General features: G+C 46.2%; 1 protein-coding gene across 1 annotated transcript in view; it reads left to right on the top strand.

Annotated features, from left to right (window-relative positions):
• RUNX1 (RUNX family transcription factor 1) overlaps positions 1 to 25,010 on the top strand; it is a 204,719-nt gene that overhangs the window by 117,916 nt on the left and 61,793 nt on the right. Inside the window, exon 5 of the mRNA XM_059466285.1 lies at positions 21,730 to 21,834. Coding sequence (XP_059322268.1) covers positions 21,730 to 21,834 — 105 coding nt within the window. The remainder of the gene's footprint in view (positions 1 to 21,729; positions 21,835 to 25,010) is intronic.

The following is a 25,010-nucleotide window of genomic DNA, read 5'->3' as shown; positions in this document are numbered from 1 at the left end:
ATTATACACAACAGCCTTTCCTCTCCTTTGAAGTGAAAAGCACCCGTGGACACCCCTCCAACACAAACAGCGCCACAACGCCGCAGCAGCGCGGCCCTGACGGAGCACTAAACACATTTTAGGAATAAAATCCCCATCCAGTTTTCCTCTGGGTCCTGCAGCGTTTTTAGCTGAGGGTACAGAGGCAGCTGCCTCTCAAATTGTGTTGTTTGGGCCGCCTTCAAATGGAAAACACCCGCAGCTGAGAACGTCGCCTTGTAATGCCAGCGAGGAATAATAATAGGGTAATGCAGAGCAAATTATATCCATTTACTGAAAACATGAGAGATGCTGTAATGTCTAAAAGTATCAGTCATTAAACGTGGTCATTTGGAATATTAAAGGTACCACCTTTTCAGTAAATGGAATTTGCATTATGATTCAGAGCTGACTGTTTAGAAGATTCAAATGAATAGCTGGCAGAGTGCTGGAGAAGCTCATAAAAACAAACCTGTAGCTCAGTTCCTGGCCATGGTAATGAGGCTGGAAATCATAGCAGGCAACTGGGGGAGCCTCAAGGTCAAAATCCAGCAGCTGGGACACAGCAGAATCTATTTCTTGGGAGCAGGGAACCCTTGCCCTGCTCCTTCAGCCGCTCACACACCAACCTGGGCTTTCCAGGTGTGCTATCCAGAGCCAGGTGCTGAGGATCCTTTAAGTGCAGGGATTTGGGAACGCTGCGTGCTCTTAGTCAGGCTCCCAGGTTCAACATCCTCACCTGCCCATCTTTGGGGCGGTGACTAATGGATGCTTTTGTTTACTCCTCTGCCAGGGGATTGTTTTCCAAAGGTGGGGATTGTTTGCCTTTGTGCGGGATTTGGGAGCTGCTGTTCTGCGGCATTTGCACAAAGCCTGCAGCAGAAGGTGGCTGCTTCAAAGGGCACTGCTGCCTTTGATACTTGGCTGCAGGAAAATGAACCCCGACTTTGTTTGCCGTGGAATATTTGAGCTGGGATCAGCTCACTGCCACCGGTGATAATGCGGTGCCAGGGGCGTTGTGCGAGCAGGGACTGAGAGTTCACCTCGGTTCAGGCCACGGTGGAGGCTTCTTGTGTCCCTCAGGGGATTTAAAATCCTTGCTTGAAATCCCTGATGGAGAATCAGGAGTGGTTTTGAGTGGTGATCGTCAGAATCCCCATTAAAATCCCCTCAGCAGCCACAGCTCTGTCCCTTCTGAGGAGGAAATTCCCATTCTTGACACACTTCATAAATAATTTCAATTTCTTCCATGGAATGCAGCAAGACAGTCTGTATCAAAGATTATTTTCCATGTTTTCCTCCTGGTTTTGGGAGGGTCACAGTGAATCCTCCGCGATCTGGGGGCTGATTTTCCCTCATCAATATTTAGCACCAAATATCAGCCAAAGTTTCAGCCTCGTTCCGTGCCCAGCACCCAGAGTTTGCCCCGTGCTGCTCAGCCTTGCTTAGAGCTAAAAACCCAAAACATTCGGTTTTCTTCACACCAAAAATAGAAGTGAGACTGTCACAGGTCAACCAAAACCCGGAGATGTGGTAGAAAAGCAATTTGGCTTTTTTCTTCCTCATCCAAAGGGATTTCCATTGGATTTGGCTGGGATCCAAGGCTCCGATTCCTCAGCGCTCAGCTGGAGAATGCTGCTGGGCAAACCTGCCCGTCTGGCTCGGGAGTCATTTCGGGAAGAAAAATGTCCTTTTAAAACTCCAGCCAATCTCAGCCTCCCCCCTCAGCCTGATTACCTGCTTAAAACAAAATTAATCCTGATTTTTCGCCCTCCGTTCGCGAACATTCCGTGCTTCCAATTGCTCCTGCTGCAACGTATCCCTGTTTTTTTAGGGGATAAAGAACCAGTTTAGGTCACTCTGATGAAATGGATCTGATGCAAAAAGCCTGACATTGTAGAAGTTCATTGGCTAAAATGAAAAATAAATAGTTATTTTGGAGAGGGAAAGCTCTGTGGCTTGGGGAACACGACATATTTTCCTCATGGAATCATTAATCCCGGTTCCTATCTTCTTTGGAGGATGTAAGATTCCAAAAATCCCAACAAATAAGCATGTATTCCAGATGAAAATGATTATTAATGGGTTATCCTAAGAGTAGCTAATGGAGAAGCGTCTTGGCTTGCTGCAAGAGATCTCAATCTAAACCTGAGAGTTGCAGCTCCAGGAGAGTTTTAAAAACTGCACCTTGGAAAGGATGGAAAATTAAATCCATGCAGAAATTTCCTCAGGATTAGAGGAACTGGAGTAAATGTTGTGGCATTTTTCAATTTCCACGGAGCCAAAGCAGGTGTAGCTTTGTAGAACACGAGAGATTTTACCAAGCACAATTTCTGCCCTCAGGACTCTTCCTTCTGGATATCATTCCCAGGGAAAAAAAAAATCACTCTAAGACAAAAACCTCAAAAATACTCAAACTCCAAAAATTACTGGCCAGGATGCCAAATCCGATTATTTTTATTGGTCTTCCCAAGCCAGAATTTTGCTCCTTCTGTACAGGCTGTGTTATTTGAGCACTTGGTTGAAATGGATTTTATTTTTTTGACTGAAATGCACTCAAAATTATAAAAGTATGTGCAAAACAGAGGATGCTGCCCTTCAGCAGGGTCGTAAAACCAGTATTAAGCAGGCGTCCAGGTTCTGATCCAAGCCTTTGGAATGCTGCAGGGGACGTGGGATCAGATCCTGGAGTCACAACAAGCAGAGTTTGCCAGATGGGATGAAAACAGGAGAAATCCATCAGCAATCAACAGGAGAAAAAGGGTCAATTGATCGAGTTTAAAATCAAATATTTATTTGGAGTTTGGATTGATAAGGATGTGGCATTTGAAGGATGCTACAGCCAGTGGAGGGGAATGGGAATTTTCTTTGGATATTGGGAAGAAATTCTTCCTCCTGAGGGTGGGCAGGGGCTGGGATGGATCTCCCAGAGCATCTGGGGCTGCCCCTGGAGCCCTGGCAGTGCCCAAGGCCAGGCTGGACACTGGGGCAGTGGAAGGTGTCACTGCCAAGGGAACTGGATGAGCTTTATTGTTGCCTCCAATTCCAAACCATTCCATGATTTCATGACTCAGTGAAAGGAAGGGGAGGTGCCCTGGGCGTGTGTTAGAGGCTCTTTGTGCTTCCATGACTCTTCTCCAAGGACTCTTCTCCCTCCATTCTGTTCTGAATGGTGAATTTTCCCCTAAAAACCAGCGGCCAGGAGTGATGCATTTCTTTTGAAGTGATTTAGGGTGGCTTGGTTGCATCGTTAATTTGAGCCAAGATTTCTGTGCAATCCCACTGAGGCTAAGCAGCAAACCCAGCCCTGCAAGGGGATGGAAACCTTGGCAGGGAAGTAATGGAAGGAGGGAAGGAAGGAGAGGAAAATCCTTTCCCAGTGCCCAAGGTGCCTTGGGCTTGCTCTGAGCAGCTTGGGTTGTGCAAATCTCCAGTTATGGAATTAACCCCGTGGATTGATGCTGCTCCTCACAGGGGCTGGACTCCCAAATACCATCTGGGTTGGCCCTTGGCAGGGATGTGATGGCAGGAGAAGGGAGAGGAAAAGCCTCTCCCAGTGCCCAGGGTCCCTTGGGCACATTTGCTCCAAGCAGCCAGGGGTATGAATTTCCAATTGAGGAATTAACTCCATGGATGATGCTGCTCCTCACAGGGGTTGCACTCCCAAAAAACATCCTGAGGGATGAGGATGAGCAGCAAACCCAGCCCTCCAAAGGGATAAAAACCTCAGCAGGGATGTGGTGTCAGGAGAAGAGAGGAAAATCCTTTCCCAGTGCCCAAGGTGCCCTGGCTTGCTCTGAGCAGCCAGGGGTGTATGAATTAACCCCATGGATGATGCTGCTCTGTGTGGGGGTTGGACTCCCAAAACCCATCCTGAGGGATGAGGATGAGCAGCAAACCCAGCCCTCCAAAGGGCTGTAAACCTCAGTGCCAGGAGGAAAGGAGAGGAGAAGCTTTTCCCAGTGCTCAAGGTTCCTTGGGTATTGCTCTGAGCAGCTGGGTGTATGAACTTCCAATTGAGGAATTAACTCCATGGATGATGCTGCTCCTCACAGGGGTCGCACTCCCAAAAAACATCCTGAGGGATGAGGATGAGCAGCAAACCCAGCCCTCCAAAGGGATAAAAACCTCAGCAGGGATGTGGTGTCAGGAGAAGAGAGGAAAATCCTTTCCCAGTGCCCAAGGTGCCCTGGCTTGCTCTGAGCAGCCAGGGGTGTATGAATTAACCCCATGGATGATGCTGCTCTGTGTGGGGGTTGGACTCCCAAAACCCATCCTGAGGGATGAGGATGAGCAGCAAACCCAGCCCTCCAAAGGGCTGTAAACCTCAGTGCCAGGAGGAAAGGAGAGGAGAAGCTTTTCCCAGTGCTCAAGGTTCCTTGGGTATTGCTCTGAGCAGCTGGGTGTATGAACTTCCAATTGTGGAATTAACTCCATGGATGATGCTGCTCCTCACAGGGGTCGCACTCCCAAAAAACATCCTGAGGGATGAGGATGAGCAGCAAACCCAGCCCTCCAAAGGGATAAAAACCTCAGCAGGGATGTGGTGGCAGGAGAAGAGAGGAAAATCCTTTCCCAGTGCCCAAACTGCCTCGGGCTTGCTCTGAGCAGCCAGGGGTGTATGAATTAACCCCATGGATGATGCTGCTCTGTGTGGGGGTTGGACTCCCAAAACCCATCCTGAGGGATGAGGATGAGCAGCAAACCCAGCCCTCCAAAGGGCTGTAAACCTCAGTGCCAGGAGAAAAGGAGAGGAGAAGCTTTTCCCAGTGCTCAAGGAGCTCCCTCGCTCTGGGCAGCCGGATCTGGGAATCCACAGCTGTGGAATTAACCCCATGGATGATGCTGCTCCTCACAGGGCTTGCCCTCCCAAAAACCACCCCATGGGACGAGGCTGAGCATGCCTACAATGGCTCTGCCAGCTCCCAAAAACCCCTCTCTGCCTCGCTACTAAAAATTTCATCGGGGCGAATAAACTCCCGCTCCGAACGCGTCAACAGCAGAAAAAAATAACGGCAGAGGGCTCGGAGAGTTTCCTGTCTCCGGGAGCATTCCTGCTGTAAACAGGGGCCATGCCAAGTGCTGAACCACTGCCCTCAGTCCAATAACAATAAATCTATTTTTTGGTTCTGCTCAGCCCCGCTTGCACATTTTTGGAGCGGCGAGGATGAGGCAGACGCCACGCTCGGAGCGTTTTCCCAAATTTTCTTTCTTTTTTTTCCCTGATAAAAGGGCTTCCCATAATGTTGTTTAGGGAAAACAAAGTACCTCTCTAGATGAAAAGGTTTCATAGTTTCAAGAGATCTGTTTGCCCTGAAGCTTTTCTCTTGTTGGTTTTATATTTGTTTTCAAATTGGTTTTTATTTTGCTGTTTGGTTTTTTGGTGCCATCCATCAGAACTCCTGGAGTTCTGGTCAAAATATTCTGATTTTTGTGGGTGTGTGTGTCCCCATATCTCAACTCCAATAAGAGCTGCTATTTTGTCACCAAAATAAAATCCTGCTGGGAGATAAATCAGGCTTAGGGCTGGCCATAGAACTTGAGCAGGAGTGAGGATGCTGCAAATCAGTGGCTCACAATCACTGTCAGGAGAGTCTCTTCCAGCACAGTCATGTGCATAAACCCTCATCCGGCTGAATCAGTCTCTGTTCCCTTCCAAAAACCCTTTAGGAGCAGGAAAAAGTAACAAAAACATATTTTAAAATAATTTTTTATTATCTTAACACTGCATCTCTCCACCTTTTTTACCCCCATCCTGCTCCCCAATGTTTCCCCCACCATATTATGTCCACAGAGTTTTCCCAGCCCCTCCAAATCATTATTCCATTCATCTCTGGGTGATATTTCTGGGAGTCCCCTTGGAGAGCTGCAGCCTCTGGGCACAGGGTGAGAATTCTGTGCAAACCTTTAGCACCAGGGCAGGTCTGGGGCTCAGAAAAGGATGCAAGGAAGGATCCTAAATTCCTAAATTCCTGAATTCCTGTTGCCTTTTCCACTGAAGGTGTGTGGGGAGGAGGTTCTGGAGAGGGAAGGAGCTGCCTGGAGGGCTCCGTGCCATCAGAGCTCTCCAGCAGGGCGGTGCTTGGAGCTGTGCGTTCACATCAGTTCCCTGAAATTTAGGCAGGAACTGAAGGAAAAGCTTTGGCAAAGCCACAAATTTTCCACGGGCTGGACTTAGTGCACAAAGCCCTGCTCACCTCCAAGGCCACAGAGTTGGAAGTTGGCAGCTTCCAGGTCGGTAATGGCAGCGTTATCCCCCTCCCAGATATCCATCGAGTGACCCCGGGGCTTTTCCGAGCCCTGGGATCGATGGGAGCTGCATTAGTGGGATGACAGCACAGAGACTCCCTGCTCCAAGCACGTCAGCTCTGAGCAAACAGCCCCAGGGCAGCTGCTGCGCTCAGAGAGCTCCTGGGGGGATGCTCAGGTTGGGATTGATCTGCTTCAGGTGCAAGTCAGGGCTGCCCCCATCACTCTGCACAGCTCCTGAAAGGTGCCTGTGCTCACCTGGGGCTGGGCTCTTGCTCCAGCAGCACTGACACACCCAGAGCACACAGCCTCGAGCTGCACCAGGGGAAATACAGGCTGGAGAGCAGGGAAAAGGTTTTTGCAGCAAGGCTGAGAAAGTTCTGGAATGGCTGCCTGGGGAGGTGGTGGAGTCCCCATGCCTGGGTGTGTTTAACAAAGCCTGGATGTGGCACTGGGGGCCAGGGTTCAGTTGGGGCTGGGCTGGACTCGATGGTCCTGAAGGTCTCTTCCAACCTGGTCATTTTGGGATTCTGGGAATTCTGTGACTCTGTGAACTCCTCACTGCAGGAACAGCCCTGTTGGTGGTGGAAGGGTTCCTTGCCTTTCCTGCTCAGACAGGACGTTGTTGCTCTTCCAGGGAATCCTTCCCTGCTCCCTGCAGCTGCAGCCTCTGCCTGCAGCCGTGCCCTGGGTTTGTTCCCAGCTCCTGCCATGGAACCATGGAATGGGGTGTGGAAAAATGGACCATAAAGATCATCTTATTCCCACCCTACAGTCATGGGCAGGGACACTTTTCCCTATCCCAAGTTGTTCAGAATCACATCCAGCCTGACCTTGGACAATTCCAGGGATCCAGGAGTAGCCACAGCTGCTCTGGGCATCCCCACCCTGCCAGGGAACAATTCCTCATTGCCAAGATCCCATCCAGCCCTGCCCTCTGGCACTGGGAGCCATTCCCTGGCTCCTGGACCCGCAAATGTGAGAGACACTGAGGCACAATCCAGGTCTCCAAGGGATTTTCCCAAGTTCACCAGGCCATCACTGGGATGGGCCAAAACCACAACAGCCACGGCACGAGGTTTGCCCGGTGTGAGGATTGGGCAAAGGGTGAGAAAAGTGCTCAGAGGGGAGAAGGAATCACAGGTTCAGACAGAAAAGCAGCCAGAGAATCCCAGAATCCCAGAGTGGTTTGGGTTGGGAGGGGTTTTAGGGATCACCCAGTGCCACCCCTGCCACGGCAGGGACACCTCCCACTGCCCCAGGTGCTCCAGCCTGGCCTTGGGCACTGCCAGGGATCCAGGGGCAGCCGCAGCTGCTCTGGGAGTTCCATCCCAGCCCCTCATTTCCATCACAGGAAACAATTCCTTCCTGATATCCAGTAGAAGCTTTCCTGCTCTCAGTCTGAAGCCATTCCCTGTGTCCTGTCCCTCCATCCCCTGGAAATTGTCTCGCCCCATTCCTTGGAGAAGAGTGGAGGGGACAGAGGCTGCAGGTCAAGCTGCCCCCTCTGAGGGCCTGGGCTGAGGTCTCAAGGCTTTGGGGGTGTTTTTCAGGGATTTCTCCAGAAATCCCCCTGGGCTGGGGGAAGGGGAGGGCTGAGGGGTGTAATTTGGGATTTAATCCCACTTCAGAGGGATAAATCTGCTCGTGAACCTGGGCCTTAACCTCCCCGTGTCTCTGTCATCCCTATAAAGTCTGGGGGATAATTTCTACCTCAAAAAAGCTGATGAATGGTCTGAAATTAAAGCTGGGCTCAGGACTATCATTAAGCTCAAGGATGCATTTTCAGTGAGAAGGTGGGAGAAGCTTTGCAGTGGAGCCATTTCATCCTGAACTGTCCTTTCCACCTGCTCTTCCTGTTTTTCCCTTTCCCTGAACTCCTCAGCAGTGACACAGCAGCCAGGACAGTTTGTGGGATGCACTTTGTGGAGGTCAGCTCATTTCTGAGCACTCCACTGGCAGCCCCAGCTCTGCCCCAGAAGAGCACTTCATTTAAAACAAAAATTATTTTGAGAGGAAAAAAAACCCCAAAATTCCCTGATATTTATTTTATGTCACAGCTTGAAAGCAAAGATTCAGGTTTTGGGGAGCTCATGCACAGAAGGATCAGAAACTTCCATTTAGAGCCATTTTTGGGGGAAAAAATTAACTCCACTCTGTCCAAATGTGTGTTCAACCATGATTTTTGTGGAAACTGAGTATCTCTAATTCAAGCCTTCAGATATTTTAATAGCAATTGTAGTTTCTAAGGGCTGCAGCTGAAATCTCCTTGTGCTGCCACTTGTGCAGGGGCCAGGCACCCCAAGCCCTTCATTCCTGCTGGGCTGTAATTATTGTCCCCACCCAAATTCATCAGAATTTTCTGCTGGTTACTGCTCCACTTAGAGGTAGAGGCTGCTTGGCCTTTCCATTCCATGTTCTTCCTTCCCCTCTCCCTGCTCCGTGCATTTCATGTTTTAATCCATTTTGGAAACTTGATCTGCAGGCTTGCAGTCTCAGGCAGCATCCCACCCCAAAAATTCAGCTCCAGCAGGTCACTGGGGTTGTTTTTGAAGATAAAAAAGCCCATTCAGCAGAGGCTGTGTTACTCTGGTGCACAGGAGCCACCACAAAGCCCCAAAGCTGGGATTTCCACGGGAGCTCAGAGTGCTGAGCCACAAATGAGGCTCCTGGCAGCCAAATTCCTCCCAGAGCTCAAAACCCACTCTGGAATTGGCCATCAGCACCCAGGGCACTCCTGGGGTTGGTGTTTGGGGTTGCCAGAGGTGACTCGTGGCTGTGTCAGCTCCTGGGTGTCCCCCTTGGGTGGCTTTTGTGTCCCTCGGGTGATTTCCCAGCTGCAGAGCTGCCCCAGCCAGGGAGGAGCTGGAGCTGCTGCAGAGCCCAGAGGAGGCTCCAGGATGGGCAGAGGGATGGAGCAGCTCTGCTGGCAGGAAAGGCTGGCACAGCTGGCATTGCTCACCTGCACAGGAGAAGCTTTGGGCTGAGCTCAGGGTGGCCTTGCAGGGCCTGGAGGAGCCCCAGGAAAGCTGGAGAGAGACAATTGCCAGGGGATGCAGGGACAGCACACAGGGAATGGCTCCACACTGAAAAATTCCAGGTTTAGATCAGATATTAGGAACAATTTCCTCTCTGGGAGGGCGGGCAGGCCCTGGCAAACACAGGGTGCCCCCGGATCCCTGGCAGTGCCCAAGGCCAGGTTGGACACCGGGTTGGAGCAGCCTGGGACAGTTCAAGGTGTCCCTGCCACGGCAGGGGTGGAATGAGATGATTTTTAAGGTTCCTCCACCCCCAAACCATTCTGGGATTCTGTTGCAGGACACGCTGCCCTCAGAGGCCTCCGCTGTTCTATGGCCTCTTTTATTTCCAACCTCTCCCACATTCTCAGGTATTTCCCTACTTCAGCTCCTCCCTGATCAATGGCCACAACCATTTCCTACCCATGCACATATTTTCATTCTCTAAGCACAAACTGAGCTTTTGTGGCCTCTCTGCTCGGGCACATTGACAGGAGAATTCACACCAAGGTGGCAGAAGCAGCAGCCTGAGAGAGGGAGAACAGGAATCCAGCTGTAAAGCTCCTGTTCTACATGAAATCCATGAACTTTTCCAAGGACTCCCCATCAAATCCAAGCTGCTGGAGGACAGGAGTGCCATCAGGTGCCACCTTTTCCACACGTGCCAGGCTGGCAGGGAAGGATGGTGTCACCACCCCAGCCCACGGCCCGGGGAAGTGAAACCCCTCAGCAGCACAGAAGTGAAACTGGCTGCACGCAAATTGTCAAATTTCAGTGTAAACATCTCCCTCCCCCCACAAAAAACCCCACAGACAGAAAAACTGTGGCTGTTTTAGTGAGCTCAGTGCCACCCCTGCAAGGTTTCCCAGCCTGCTGTGCCTGGGGCAGCTCCTGAGGGCTCCAGGGGAGATGCTGAAGGTGCTGCCCGCTCCAGGGAGGGACAAAAAGCAGCACTGGGGCAGAAATGTGGCTTGGAATTGGCACTGACCCCTTTTGGCATGCTGGGTGCTCATCCCATCCTTTCTCTGAGGGAAGGGTTGGATTGTTGGTGCCGCTGCAGCACAAGAAAAAAGGGGAAAAGTGATTTTAGAACCAACCTCCCACCTCCTTGAGGGAGCTGAGATTTCAGGGAGCAGCCCCAGACTCCTCCAGGGGAGCTTCCCAAGATATTTGTGCTTTTTTTGGTATCCTGGCATCCACTTAAAACTCCTCTGAGGATTCCCCAGAGCCTTTTCATCCCCAGGTAGCGGCCCCAGCCTCCTGCCCATGCTGATTTTTCTCATTTTCCTCTTTCCATGGAACCTGCATCTCCCTGAGACTCCTCCCAAACATTCTTTGGGAGCCTTTTCACCTCTCCTCCAAGGAACTGAAATCCCAGGTAGCAGCAAAACTCAGGGCCTGGGTTGTATTGATTTGAAAATGATGGAAATTAAACAAATGGAAATATAATTAAATATATAACATAATTAAGTAATATATAAATAATATAATTAAAATATAATATAATTAAAATAATAGCAAACCACGGGAAAACAACAAACAAGTAACAGAAATAACAAAAAAATGGAAAATAACACCAAGAGCAGCAGCAGCTCCCACATCTGCCTGAGTCAATATTTTATGTCTGCAGCTCAGGATGATATTTTTGACTTCTGAAAGAAGCAAATGATCAGGGAAAATCTCCCTAAGAGTGACAGGGACTTCCCTTATCACCCAGATAAATTCAAATTCAATCTGGGTGCCTGCTGAGCCTGGCAATGTCTCTCTTACTTGATTTCAGTGATGTAATTTGGGTTGCTCAATGTAATTCCTGTGTTGCCTGAGGTTAAAAGTGCCAAAATAATTGGTTCATTTTGGCTGAGCGCTGTTACTTTGATTTCACCAAAAGAATTGAAAGGATTCCACCCCAAGACAAAACCTTCTGGCAATGCCACAGCATCTCTGCTGCTTTCCAGGCCAAAATTGGAATTTTTGGCCAGGAAAAAAAATGTGGAGAACGGGAGGAAAAGAGTGTGAAGGGCATGTCTGGGGTGTGGGTGCTGCACAGAGCTGGGGAGGAAAGGGAAGGGGAAAAGCCAGGATCAGCCATGTTCCTGCAAGAATGAGCTGCTTTTCCAGCTTTATTGTGGAAAAAAAAATTCAGGATTTGGGAGTTGGGAAGGAAAAGGAAATGGAAAATCCAGAACCAGCCATGTCCTTGCAGGAATGAGCTGCTTTCTCACAAATATTGTGAAAAAAATCAGGATTTGGGAGTTGGAGAGGAAAGGAAAAGGTAAAAGCCAGCACCAGCCATAACCCTGCAGGGATGAGCTGCTTTTCCAGCTTTATCGTGGAAAAAAAATTCAGGATTTGGGAGTTGGGAAGGAAAAGGAAATGGAAAATCCAGAACCAGCCATGTCCCTGACTTTCCAGCATTATTGTGGAAAAAAATTCAGGATTTGGGAGTTGGAGAGGAAAGGAAGAGGGAAAAGCCAGGATCAACCATGTCCTTGCAGGAATGAGCTGCTTTTCCATCTTTATTAAAAAAAAAAAAAAAATCCAATATTTCTGTGAGCTCCAGTTTGCAGCAGGACCCTTTTTGGCCCCATAGAAATCCAGAACAAAACCTTTATTGATTTAGAGTGCTGGAGATTTCATCTGGGGAAGGAGCTGCTGTGTAAACACTGAGAGAACTTCCTGGAGTGAGAAATGCTCCCAAGGTCAGGTTTGTCCTGCTTTGGCAGGAGGTGGATTTCCCAAATTTCCAGTTTGACACGTGCTTAAACCTGAAAAAAAAACATAAAATCCACAAACAGCTCCATTTCCCCTGGGACTGATTCACTTCTCTTGGAGTCAGGGAATGGTTTGGGTTGGGAAGGACCTTCAGAATCACGCAGGGACATCGGCCACTGTCCCATCTGCCACTGAAATGCTCCCAAGGTCAGGCTTGTCCTGCTTTGGCAGGAGGGAAGGGGCTGGATTTCCCAAATTTCATGTGCTTAAACCTGAAAAAAAACCCCATAAAATCCACAAAGAGCTCCATTTCCCCCATGACTGATTCATTCTCTTGGAGTCAGGGAATGGTTTGGGTTGGGAAGGACCTTCAGAATCACCCGGGGACATCGGCCACTGTCCCATCTGCCACTGAAATGCTCCCAAGGTCAGGCTTGTCCTGCTTTGGCAGGAGGGAAGGGGCTGGATTTCCCAAATTTCATGTGCTTAAACCTGAAAAAAAACCCCATAAAATCCACAAAGAGCTCCATTTCCCCTGTGACTGATACATTCTCTTGGAGTTATGGAATGCTTTGGGTTGGGAAGGACCTTCAGAATCACCCAGGGACATCTGCCACTGTCCCAGGGGGCTCCAAGCTGGCCTTGGGCACTGCCAGGGATGGAACAGCCACAACTTTTCTGTGCCCCCCTCTCACAGGGAGGAATTCCTTCCCAAAATCCCACCCAAGCCTGCCCTCCTCCATCCCAAACCACTCCTGCCCCTCCATCCCTTGGCCCCAGTCCCTCTCCAGCTGTTTTGGAGCTCCTTTAGGCCCTGGAAAAAGCTCCAAGCTCTCCCTGGTGGATTTTTTTTTGGGGCCACCAGCGTCATTTGGGTGCTTGGACCGTTGGCCTGCGGTGGTGACAATTTACAAATTTACAAATCCTCTAGAGCTGAGGTGAATAACAGCTTTATTTCATATTTAAATCCAGTGGCATCTGTGGTGCTGCTGGTAAACAAATCATGTTCTGTTTTTTTTTTTTTTTTGTTACGCCTCTTGCTTCAGCTGCAGTTTTTTTTGGTTTTTTTTTTTTTTTTTTTGGTTTTTCTTTTTTTCTTCTGATGAAACAGCACCAAATCAAACATGAGAGGCAAAGTTTTATTCTGTGCCAAACTCACTGGTGGCTGCAGAAAAAAAAGCCGCCACCTGAGCACAGAATTTTGCCTCGTGCAGGCTTTGAACACCTGCAAAAAAAACCTTTTTACTCCCAGGATGAGCAGCTGTTAGTTCATGAAGAGTAAAGTGATTTCAGCCCTCCTCAACTTACTGATCTGATTTGGAGGGCTCAGAGATAAGAACCAGCAAAAAAACGGCCCCAGTGTCTGGGAGGTGACGTTTGGGAATGGATATGGGATGTGTGGATGGCATCCTGGAGATGCTTCAGTGCAGAGAGCCGGGGAGATGCTGGGAGGAGCCAGAAAAATGGGGGAAATCGATCATTTAGTGTGGTTTAATAGTGATACAAAGGGGCTAAAAGGTAGAAAATGGATAAAAACCTCTGAAATAAAATCATCCTGCTTCTTCCTAGAACCTGGAATTCTCTCCCTAATAGAATAGAAACGTCTCTAATGTCATTTGAGTTGCATTTGGGCCTTACATTTCATAGTTTTCCACCTATGTCTTTTGTCCTTGTCAGCACAGACATTCTTGGCTGCTTTCCTTCTTCTTTTTCTCCTTCTTTTTCTTTAATAATTTACTGTAATGATTTTTTTAGAAGAAAAATTAAAAAAAAACCCAAACCACCAAACCAAATTTAATGGCACAAAGGTTTATAGAACAAAGCCCAAAAGTAAAAGGCAGTGATGACACCAACCTCATCTCTTTGCCTTTTTCTCCCTCTCCCTCTCCACAGCCAAATTTCTGAAGGTTCCACTCCATTTTTTCCTGTTCCCAGTGGGATGACCCTTCATCCCTGGATTCAGTGGCTTTTTCAAAGGATCAAAATAGAATATTAAAAATAGAGAGGTTCAAGGACATGGATCTAGGATCTGGACAGGGATCTTCCTTCTTTCCAAAATACAATTCCCTGTATCACTAAACACACTAAATACTAAATACAACACCTAGACCACTAAAACTGAGAGAGAAATTAAAAAATATACTTTACTTTTAAAACACTTTTATTTATTTACTGCACAAATCTGCAGTACATCTGCAGATTGGAGATTAATCAGAGATTAATTAGAGATTCTGTCTGTTTTCCCAACATTTCTCACTCCCTTCTCCCTCTGCCCACGCAGCCACTTTTATGAGAAGTGTTCCTCCCCCGCCGCAGCCCCAGCTGGTGGTGACAGCGCCCAGGGGTGACTCAGGCAGGACACAGGAGCTTCATGTGACCGTGGTGTCACCCAGGATTCGTGTCCTGCCCTTATTACAGCGTCCTGTGTGGGTCGCTGCTGGTGAGAGAGAGACGGTGAATCTTGTTTCTTGAATCAGAAGGCTGAATTTATTAATATATTATATATAATACATTATTACTATACTAATAGAATATAGAGAGAGGTTTTGCAGAGCAGCTAGCTAAGCTAAGAAGAGATAGAAAGAATCTACAACAAAGTTGTGGCCAAGGACTCAGTCCCCTGGCTTGAACTGGTGATTGGCTCTTGATTATAAACATAGAAAATGAGCCAATCAAGGTGAATCCTATTGCATTCCCCAGCAGCTGATAATAATTGTTTACCTTCTCTTCGGGGGCCTCTGGCCTCCCAAAGACGCAGAAATCTGAAAGAAAGGATTTCTGTGGAGAAATGTCTGCGACATGCCCTTGGTTCCTCCCGGACATTCCCAGGGCCTCACGAGCCTCCTGCTCCCTCTGGAGCTCTGCAGGGAGCTCCTGGAGACCCCTGGGATCCTGCTGGAGGGGGCTGGACCTGGAATGGAGCTCCAAATTCCTGCATTTCAGCACAGGGAACGGGCAGAGGCTTTGATCCTGGAGGCTGATCATGGAATCGTGGAGAGGCCTGGGTTGAAGGGACAATATCAGAGAATTCCAGAATCCCCGGGGCTGGCAAAGCCCTGCCAGCCCACGGAGTGCCAGCTGTGCCCCGTGGGCACCTTGTGCCCAGCCCAGAGCGCTCAGTGCCACCTCCAGGTGCTCCTTGGGCACCTCCAGATGCCCAGCTGGGGTGATTTGTGCTCCTGGCCTCATCCACCTGCAGCTCCTGCTGGCCAGGGTAGGGGGAGGTGGATGCTGGAGACAGCCCTGGGCACAAACACCCAGGGATGGGTTTCCCTCCCCTGAAATGGGTTTGTTTCACAAAGCCTGGAGGTGGCACTGGGGGCCAGGGTTCAGTGGAGCTGTTGGGGCTGGCTTGGACTCGATGGTCTTGGAGGTCTCTTCCAACCCTGGGATTCTGGGAATTCTGTGAAATGTCTCCTTCCCTTTTCATGGAATCCCTGGGGTTGGCAAAGCCCTGCCAGCCCATGCAGTGCTAGCTGTGCCCCACGGGCACCTTGTCCCCAGCCCAGAGCACTCAGTGCCACCTCCAGGGCACACCTGCAGGGATGGGCACTGCAAAGCTCCCTGGGCAGCCCCTGCCAAGGCCTGAGCTCCCTTTCCATGGGCAAATTGCTGCTGCTGTCCCAGCTGAGCCTGCCCTGGCCCAGCCTGAGGCCGTTCCCTCTTGAACTTCGTGCTTTGTTCTCCTCTGAAGTTCTCTCAGTTTTGCCCAGTCTCAAGGGACCTCCTGAGCAATCCTATAAATGTGGGGACAACTCAGAATCCATCTGAGGTGGTGGAGTGCCCATCCCTGCAGGTGTCCCCTGGAGGTGGCACTGAGTGCTCTGGGCTGGGGACAAGGTGCCCATGGGGCACAGCTGGCACTGCATGGGCTGGCAGGGCTTTGCCAGCCCTGGGGATTCTGGAATTCCATGACTTCAGCTCCCAAATCAGTGACACTTGAAGGCATTTTTGAAGTCCAGTCTCTACCAACCCCCCCAAGAGAGTGTCCAGGTGATATTTCCAGCCTCAGCTTTGTATTCCAGCCAGGACTGCTCCTGTTCCCATCACTGCTTTTTCTGGAAGGGCTCTGACCTTGCACCTCTTGCAATAACAAACATTCCCAAGGGATTTTTCCTGGCCTGGTTTGGAGGGAAGAGCTGATGGGAGCAGTGAATCCTGGGCTGTGCCCTCACACATTTGAGACCTTGATGTCCGTGGGAAGGGTTTCCAAAGTCAAACCCTGTCCCACCTTTGGGGATTTCCATCCTTGTGCCCATCAGGGCCCTGTACCAGGAGCCACCAGGGATAGTTGTAGAGAGAAATGGGGTCTGAAGTGGCTCTTGCACCCCAAAACCCCTTTCATCCTCATCGGAGGCTCCCAGAATGACCCCAGAACAATTGGCTTCCATCCACACAGCCCTGTGCTGATTTCTGGGTGGTTTTCCATCAATTTATGGGAATGTTGAACCCAGAGGCTCTCAGAATTTGATGTTAGCTCACGGTGCTGGTTTCTGTCACTGCTGTGACACTTTCAGTGTGACTTTTGGAGGCACCCAAACAAGGGAGTCAAGAGCCCAAGAATCCAAGAACCCAAGGCCAGAGTTTCAGGATGACTTTTGTGGGTTTTTGGTCCCTTTTTCCAGTCACCAGCGAGGTCAGGTCCTCTGTGCCTGACTCAGTTTTGGGCAATCCGTGTGTGCAGCAACCCCGGGTGTATTATTGTGTCGTTGGAAATAAAATTTGTATCATGACACATAAAACCCAGGAGATGTTTACGGCCCTGCTGTCATCCCAAACCAGGAACAGCCACAAACCCCACGTTAAACTCCCAATCCCTCCATCCAACCTTCGTTAACCAGCCCCATAAACGATGAATAATCCAGGAAGGACAAAACCACTCAGTCAGGCTGGATGGAGAGGGGACAGAAGGAGCAGGGAACAGAAGCCAGGTGGGATTGTGGTGAGCAGCAGTGACCCAGGTTTGTGGTTCACGGGGCTGTGGTTAACCAGGATGTGGTTCACGAGCACAAGTGTCACCCAAGTGTCCTCCTGCTCTGCCAGCCCATGGCACTCCCCCACGTGGGCTTGGTTAAGTCTGTTCTGGAAAAAATATTAAAAAAAAAAAAAAAAAACAAAATCAGGTCCCTCTTCTACTTTATTCTGGTCTTGTAGAGTGGAATTATGGCAACGTTTTGCTCCGTTGTTGTTGGGGTTTTCCCTGCATTTATTTTCTATATAGAAACCTCTCCAGAACTTCCTAAAGAACTGAATTGATGCTGTGTTCTAGCAGAGCAGTTGACAAAAAAAAAAAAAAAAAAAAAAACTAAATTGGAAGCAAGATGGAAATATTGCAGACTAGTCCAGTAAATAAAGTATATATTTTTAATATTCTCTCTGTTTTAGTGTCTAGGTGTTGTATTTAGTCATACAGTGAACTACATTCTGGAAAGGAGGAACATCCCTGTCCAGACCGTTCACTTGAGTGCTGGACTGGAGAATCCTTGTGGATTTCTTCCTCTTCTTCTTTATTCTGGTTTTAGAGACTGGAATTATGGTCATATTTCACTGCACTTCACTATTGTTGGGGTTTCTCCTGCATTTATTTTCTATCTAGGAACTTCTCCAGAACCTTCTGACACAATGAATTAATTCTGTGTTCTGGCAAAGCAGCAGGTGTCAAACCCTAAACTGGAAATCAGATGGAAATAGTGCAGATTAGTCCAGTACAAAATAGTGCAGATTAGTCCAGTAAATAAAGTAGATTTTAAAATTCTCTCTCTGTTTTAATGGTCTAGGTGTTGTATTTAGTGTTACAGAGAATTTTATTTCGGAAAGAAAGAAGATCCCAGTTCATTTTACATTTCTATTTAATATTCTATTTACATTTCTATTGAAATTTCTTCTGATATTTCTATTGAAATTTCTACTGAAATTTACCCTTGCTTATACAGCTATTTCTATTTCATGTTTACATTTCTATTTAATATCCTATTTACATTTCTATTAAAATTTCTATTTACATTTAGCCTTATTTATAGAGCCATTTCTATTTAATTTTTTACATTTCTATTTAATATCCTATTTACATTTCTATTGAAATTCCTACTGAAATTTCTACTGAAATTTAATCCCATTTATAGAGCTATTTCTATTTCATTTTTACATTTGTATTTAATATTCCATTTAACATTCTATTTACCTTTCTATAGAAATTCCTTTTGAAATTTGGCCTTATTTATAGAACTATTTCTATTTAATTTTCACACTTCTATTGAAATTTTTATTGAAATTTGGCCATATTTCTAGACCTATTTCTATTTCATTTTTACATTTCTACTGAAATTTGGCCATGTTTATAGAGTTATTTCTATTGAATTTTTACATTTGTATTTAATATTCTATTTAACATTCTATTTACCTTTCTATGGAAATTCCTATTGAAATTTGGCCTTATTTATGGAGCTATTTCTATTTAATTTTCACATTTCTATTGAAATTTCTTTTGAAATTTGGCCATATTTATAGACCTATTTCTATTTAACTTTTACATTTCTACTGAAATTTGGCCATATTTATAGAGTTATTTCTATTGAATTTTTACATTTCTATTGAATTTTGGCCTTATTTATAGACCTATTTCTATTTCATTTTTACATTTGTATTTAATATTCTATTTAACATGTTATTTACCTTTCTATAGAAATTCCTATTGAAATTTGGCCTTATTTATAGAACTATTTCTATTTAATTTTCACATTTCTATTGAAATTTTTATTGAAATTTGGCCATATTTATAGACCTATTTCTATTTAAATTTTACATTTCTATTGAAATTTGACCATATTTATAGAGTTATTTCTATTGAATTTTTACATTTGTATTTAATATTCTATTTAACATTCTATTTACCTTTTTATAGAAATTCCTATTGAAATTTGGCCTTATTTATGGAGCTATTTCTATTTAATTTTCACATTTCTATTGAAATTTCTTTTGAAATTTGGCCATATTTCTAGACCTATTTCTATTTCATTTTTACAGTTGTATTTAATATTCTATTTAACATTCTATTTACCTTTCTATAGAAATTCCTATTGAAATTTGGCCTTACTTATAGAACTATTTCTATTTAATTTTCACACTTCTATTGAAATTTGACCATATTTATAGAGTTATTTATATTGAATTTTTACATTTGTATTTAACATTCTATTTACCTTTCTATGGAAATTTCTATTGAAATTTGGCCTTACTTATAGAACTATTTCTATTTAATTTTCACATTTCTATTGAAATTTCTTTTGAAATTTGGCCATATTTCTAGACCTGTTTCTATTTAATTTTTACATTTCTATTGAATTTTGGCCTTATTTATAGAACTATTTCTATTTAATTTTCACATTTCTATTGAAATTTCTTTGGAAATTTGGCCATATTTCTAGACCTGTTTCTATTGAATTTTTACATTTCTACTGAAATTTGGCCATATTTATAGAGTTATTTCTATTGAATTTTTACATTTCTATTGAAGTTTGGCCTTATTTATAGACGTATTTCTATTTCATTTTCACATTTCTGTTGAAATTTCTTTTGATAATTTGGCCATATTTCTAGACCTATTTCTATTTAATTTTTACATTTATATTGAAATTTAGCCTTATTTATAGGCCTAACTGAAGCCAACAATGAAATTGTGTGGAAGGGAAGAAATTCCTCGCTGGGGCTGGGGCCAGGTGGTGAAATGAGGGCGAGGGAGGAAGAGCCTCAATTTCCTCCCAGCAATTCCTGGTTCCCCTCTCGGGGTGGTGTCCCCGGTGTCTCTGGCTGACCCCAGAGGTCCCTGATCCCGAGTCCCTGCTGAGATAAAGATGCTGCAGCTGCTGCCAGGCAGAGTTTTCACTGCTGCCAAGGCCAACACCATCAGCTGAGGTCTCCCCGAAGGTGCCGAGTGTTATTCCTGCTCTTCCGCAAATGCCAGGAGTAAATGCAGGGATGGTGTTGGGTTTTATCTTCTTTTTTTTTTGCCAAGGTTGGGATTAAATGTGTGAGAGGGGATTTCTTGTTGGGGCTCAGATGTTTATCAGTTCTTATCTCTGTTGCAATCTCACAAACCCTGAGTTCTGCAGCGCTTCACTCCAACAAACTAAAAATGGAGCCCTGTCTCTCTCTCCAAGGCCTTTGAAGGATAAACTGTCCAATTGAGAAATGACACCTCAATTATTTCCACTTTTAACCCAATACCCAACCACCCGTGCCCACAATGGGGACTTTTTATCCAATGACACAAAACCACCCAAACCCATGGAGAAGGAGGTGGAGAAGAAGGAGCAGCCTCCACCCCAAAAATTCCATCTTGCTTTCTGTCTATTCCTGTATTCTAAACCCTGAAACTCTGAGTTTCCCACCCTGTGATATCACACACTTCTGTTCAAACTGCACACCCACAATCCCAGCTCTGTCATTCCATTCTGGAAGCTTCTCCAGCCCCTCAGGTCAGTGCAGTGTTCTCTGGGGGTCAGTGCCGGGCAGCACAGAAAGTCTGGAATTCTCAGTAACCAGCAGGGTAGCAGAACTTTTCCCAAAACAGAGCCATGTTGTGCACAGAACTTGGAAAAGGCCTCCACAATTTTCTTGCTGAATAATAGAGAAACTGAGCCTTGTCCTCTGCTGTGGCTTCATAAAATATTTTAATTCCCTGTGGATGAGCTGTAGGGATTTTTATTTTTTTTTTTTTTTCCATTCCCTTCTTTCTCGGCATTGCAGTAGCAGCTGATTTTCAGAGCTGGAATTGATCTCCTGCTGGCCTCAGCCACAGAGTGTGGGGGTTTCACCGCCTGCCTGGGGATGTGAGCGCCCACCTCGGTGTGGTTTGAACAAGGGCTGCTGCTCAGAGTCCCGTGGCACTTTTGGAAAAGCCAGCCACGATTTCCCAACCTCCCTGAACCACCTCCCTTTAGAAAGCCCAGGTAACACAGCAGAGGCAGGAATATCAGATAAACCCTGACTCTTAGGGGTAACCGCCTTTTTTTGTTACAAACAGAGCGTAGATGATTTAAATATAAATTAATTTTGTTTCCCCGAAAGCTTTGAGCAGTTGCCATGGAGGGAATGGATCCAGCACCAGCATTCTACACCCCATAAAACCTTTCAGTGCCTTGCAGGGTGTTCGAGCTCTACCAGAAATGAGGAGTTTGCTTTTCTCAACACTCAAGGATTTAATTTTTACATTTCTATTTAATATTCTATTGAAATTTCTCATTAAATTTAGCCTTATTTATAGAGCTATTTCTGTTTATTTTTTACATTTGTATTTATAAAATATATAAATATTTTTAAATATTTCAAATATCTATATAAATAGAAGATAAATGTTCCATTTAGCATTCTATTTACCTTTCTATTGAAATTTCTATTGAAATATCTATTGAAATACAGCCTTTTTAATAGAGCCATTTCTATTTCATTTTTACATTTCTATTGAAATTTCTATTGAAATTTGGCCTTATTTATACAACCATTTCTATTTCATTTTTACATTTCTATTGAAATTTTTATTGAAATTTTGCCATATTTATAGAGCTATTTCTATTTCATTTTTACATTTCTATTGAAATTTCTTTTGAAACGTTGCTGTATTTATGGAGCTATCTCTATTGAATTTTCACATTTCTATTGAAAGTTGGCCTTATTTATAGACATATTTTTATTTAATTTTTTTTGCTCACTAACATTTTCTCTTTTCCTGTTGCAGGGAAAAGCTTCACCCTGACTATCACTGTCTTCACAAACCCTCCCCAAGTAGCCACGTACCACAGAGCCATCAAGATCACAGTGGATGGACCTCGGGAACCCCGAAGTAAGTGAGCTCAGTGGAGAATTCCCAGTGGGATAAACTGATTTAATGCAGGGGCTCGTCCCCATCCACACCAAATCCAGCAGCGTGTGGAGAAAATGGGACTGTTTGAAGCTTTCAAATGTTTTTTTTTCCTGCCTTCCTGAAGTGTTCTCTCTCACTGGTGTCCAGCTCAACCAGTGACTTGCATTTCTCAGGCCTGGCTTGGCCCAAACCCAAGAGCTGACTGAAGGGATGCTGGGAAAAGGTGGGCAGCAGTACCTGGCACATCATTTCTTGCTTTTCAAATGTTAAGGGCATTTTAAAGCATTGCAAACCAATATGGCATTGATCAAACCCTTCAAACAGGAATAAATGCCATGGTTTGCTGCTTCCTGGAGTTCCCTGAGCCTCAGCTGTGGGACAGCTTGGGTGAAGCCATTGATCTGCACAGACAGCAAATCTTTCTTTCTCTCTCTTTTTCTTTCTTTCTTTCTTTCTTTCTTTCTTTCTTTCTTTCTTTCTTTCTTTCTTTCTTTCTTTCTTTCTTTCTTTCTTTCTTTCTTTCTTTCTTTTCTTTCTTTCTTTCTTTCTTTCTTTCTTTCTTTCTTTCTTTCTTTCTTTCTTTTCTTTCTTTCTTTCTTTCTTCTCTTTCTTTCTTTCTTTCTTTCTTTCTTTCTTTCTTTCTTTCTTTCCTTTCTTTCTTTCTTTCTTTCTTTCTTCTTTCTTTCTCTCTCTCTCTCTTTCTCCTCTCTCTCTCTTCTTTCTCTCTCTCTCTCTCTCTCCCTCTCTTCCTTTCCTTTCCTTTCCTTTCCTTTCCTTTCCTTTCCTTTCCTTTCCTTTCCTTCCTTTCCTTTCCTTTCCTTTCCTTTCCTTTCCTTTCCTTTCCTTTCCTTTCCTTTCCTTTCCTTTTCCTTTCCTTTCCTTTTCCTTTCCTTTCCTTTCCTTTCCTTTCCTTTCCTTTCCTTTCCTTTCCTTTCCTTTCCTTTCCTTTCCTTTCCTTTCCTTTCCTTTCCTTTCCTTTCCTTCCTTTCCTTTCCTTTTCCTTTCCTTCCTTCTCTCTCTCTCTCTTTCTCTCTCTCTTTCTCTCTTCCCTTTTTCAAAAGACTAAAGCACAACTAGGATCTGAAGGATTTGATGTTCCCAGGGAATGCCCAAGCCCTGCCCACAGGGTGTTGTTTTGTTCAGGTGCTGGGGCAGACAGCTCTGTCTGGGTGAAACGGAATGAGGGTGGAGCAGATGTGCGAGGAGACATCACAGAATCAGGGAATGGTTTGGGGTGGAAGGGATCTTAAAGATCATTTCATTCCACCCCAGATACGTTCCACTGTCCCAGGCTGCTCCAGCCCCAGTGCCCAGCCTGGCCTTGGGCACTGCCAGGGATCCAGGGATGGAATTCCATGCCAGCCCTGCCCACGCTGCCAGGGAACAATTTCTTCTTCCTTCCTAATATCTGATCTGAACCTGCAAAATATTCAGTGTGGAGCCATTCCCTGTGTGCTGTCCCTGCATCCCCTGGCAATTGTCTCTCTCCAGCTTTCCTGGGGCTCCTCCAGGCCCTGCAAGGCCACCCTGAGCTCAGCCCAAAGCTTCTCCTGTGCAGGTGAGCAATGCCAGCTGTGCCAGCCTTTCCTGCCAGCCTTTCCTCCATCCCTCTGCTCATCAGAGGCAATCTTGGCCTCAGTCACCACCCCAAGAGGGCATTTGCATATTGTTATCAAAATGTAAATTGAGGTTTGGGATGAGTTTCTTGCACCCCTCCCACACTCTTGGCAGAAGTTCTGGATGTTGCTTAAGTGGAATTGTCCCGGGAGAACAGAGCAGCAGGACTCAAACACCCTCCAGGGAATGAGACTCACAGCTTGGGGCTGCTTAACCAGGAAAGAAATGTTTCATACTTCAGCTAAAATAGCTTAGAAAGCTCAGGTTTTCTTCACTTACCCGAGTTGCATCATGATCCACGTTTTTATTGGAAAAATCTGTCATTTTTTTTGATTTGAAGACAGGCCTTAAATACCCTGTCAGAGTAAAGCTTCACATTTATTTATTTATTCTTATTTCTTTGGTTTGTTGTTTGGGTTTTTTTATTTAAATTGTGGTTGAATTGCCCCTGGAAAATATCCTCAGTGAACCAGGCAGCTGCGCACATAAAAACGATATTTACATATGCAAAATCCAGATTTGTATATTCAATTACCTGGGCATGCTCACAGTTTGCAGACAATGAATAAACTTTAGTTCTTTGAATATGCATCTGCTTGAAACCAAATCCTCCTGCAGGCAAACCTTCTGTTGGAAATCAATTCTTCAGTTGGTAGAAGAGTTAATATTTAATGAGATTCTGCATTTTAAGGAGGAAGTGGAGATAGGATCCACACGGAAGCAGCGCTGGGATCTGCCCAACCCAGATGCATGCAAAGGCTTCCCTGGAATTCACAGCCCAAGTTTTAGGCAAATGAACTGCACAGTGAGGGAGCTTTGAGGCATCTCACCAGGAAAGGTTGGGCTCAGAATTCACAGCTTTGCTATTGCTGAGTCATTCATGACACAGCACAAAGGGATTGTGGGATCCTGGAATGGTTTGGATGGAAGGGATTAAACTCATCCAGCTCCACCCCGCCACGGCAGGGACACCTCCCACTGCTCCCAGCCCCAGTGTCCAGCCTGGCCTTGGGCACTGCCAGGGATGCAGGGATGGAATTCCATCCCAGCCCTGCCCACCCTGCCAGGGAACAATTCCTCATTGCCAAGATCCCACCCAGCCCTGCCCTCTGGCACTGGCAGCCATCCCCTGTGTCCTGGCACTGCCAAAGGGACAGGGACTGAGGCACAATCCAGGTCTCCAAGGGATTTTCCCAAGTTCACAGGACAATGCACCAGGCCAGGAATGAGCCTGGCACCACAACAGCCACAGCACGAGGTTTGGCTGGTGTGAGGATTGGGCAAAGGGTGAGAAAAGTGCTCAGAGGGGAGAAGGAATCACAGTTGCAAACAGAAAAGCAGCCAAAGAATCCCAGAATCCCAGAGCAGTTTGGGCTGGGAGAGACTTTAAATCCCATCCTATTCCACCCCTGCCATGGCAGGGACACCTCCCACTGTCCCAGGTGCTCCCAGCCCCAGTGTCCAGCCTGGCCTTGGGCACTGCCAGGGATCCAGGGGCAGCCCCAGCTGCTCTGAGACGCTCTCCCAAGGCCTCATCT

Source organism: Ammospiza nelsoni, chromosome 2 (assembly GCF_027579445.1).
Source record: "Ammospiza nelsoni isolate bAmmNel1 chromosome 2, bAmmNel1.pri, whole genome shotgun sequence".
NCBI classification, from domain to species: Eukaryota; Metazoa; Chordata; class Aves; order Passeriformes; family Passerellidae; genus Ammospiza; species Ammospiza nelsoni.
The sequence above is the reverse complement of the archived record's forward strand: the minus strand, read 5'-3'. Positions and strand labels throughout refer to the sequence as shown.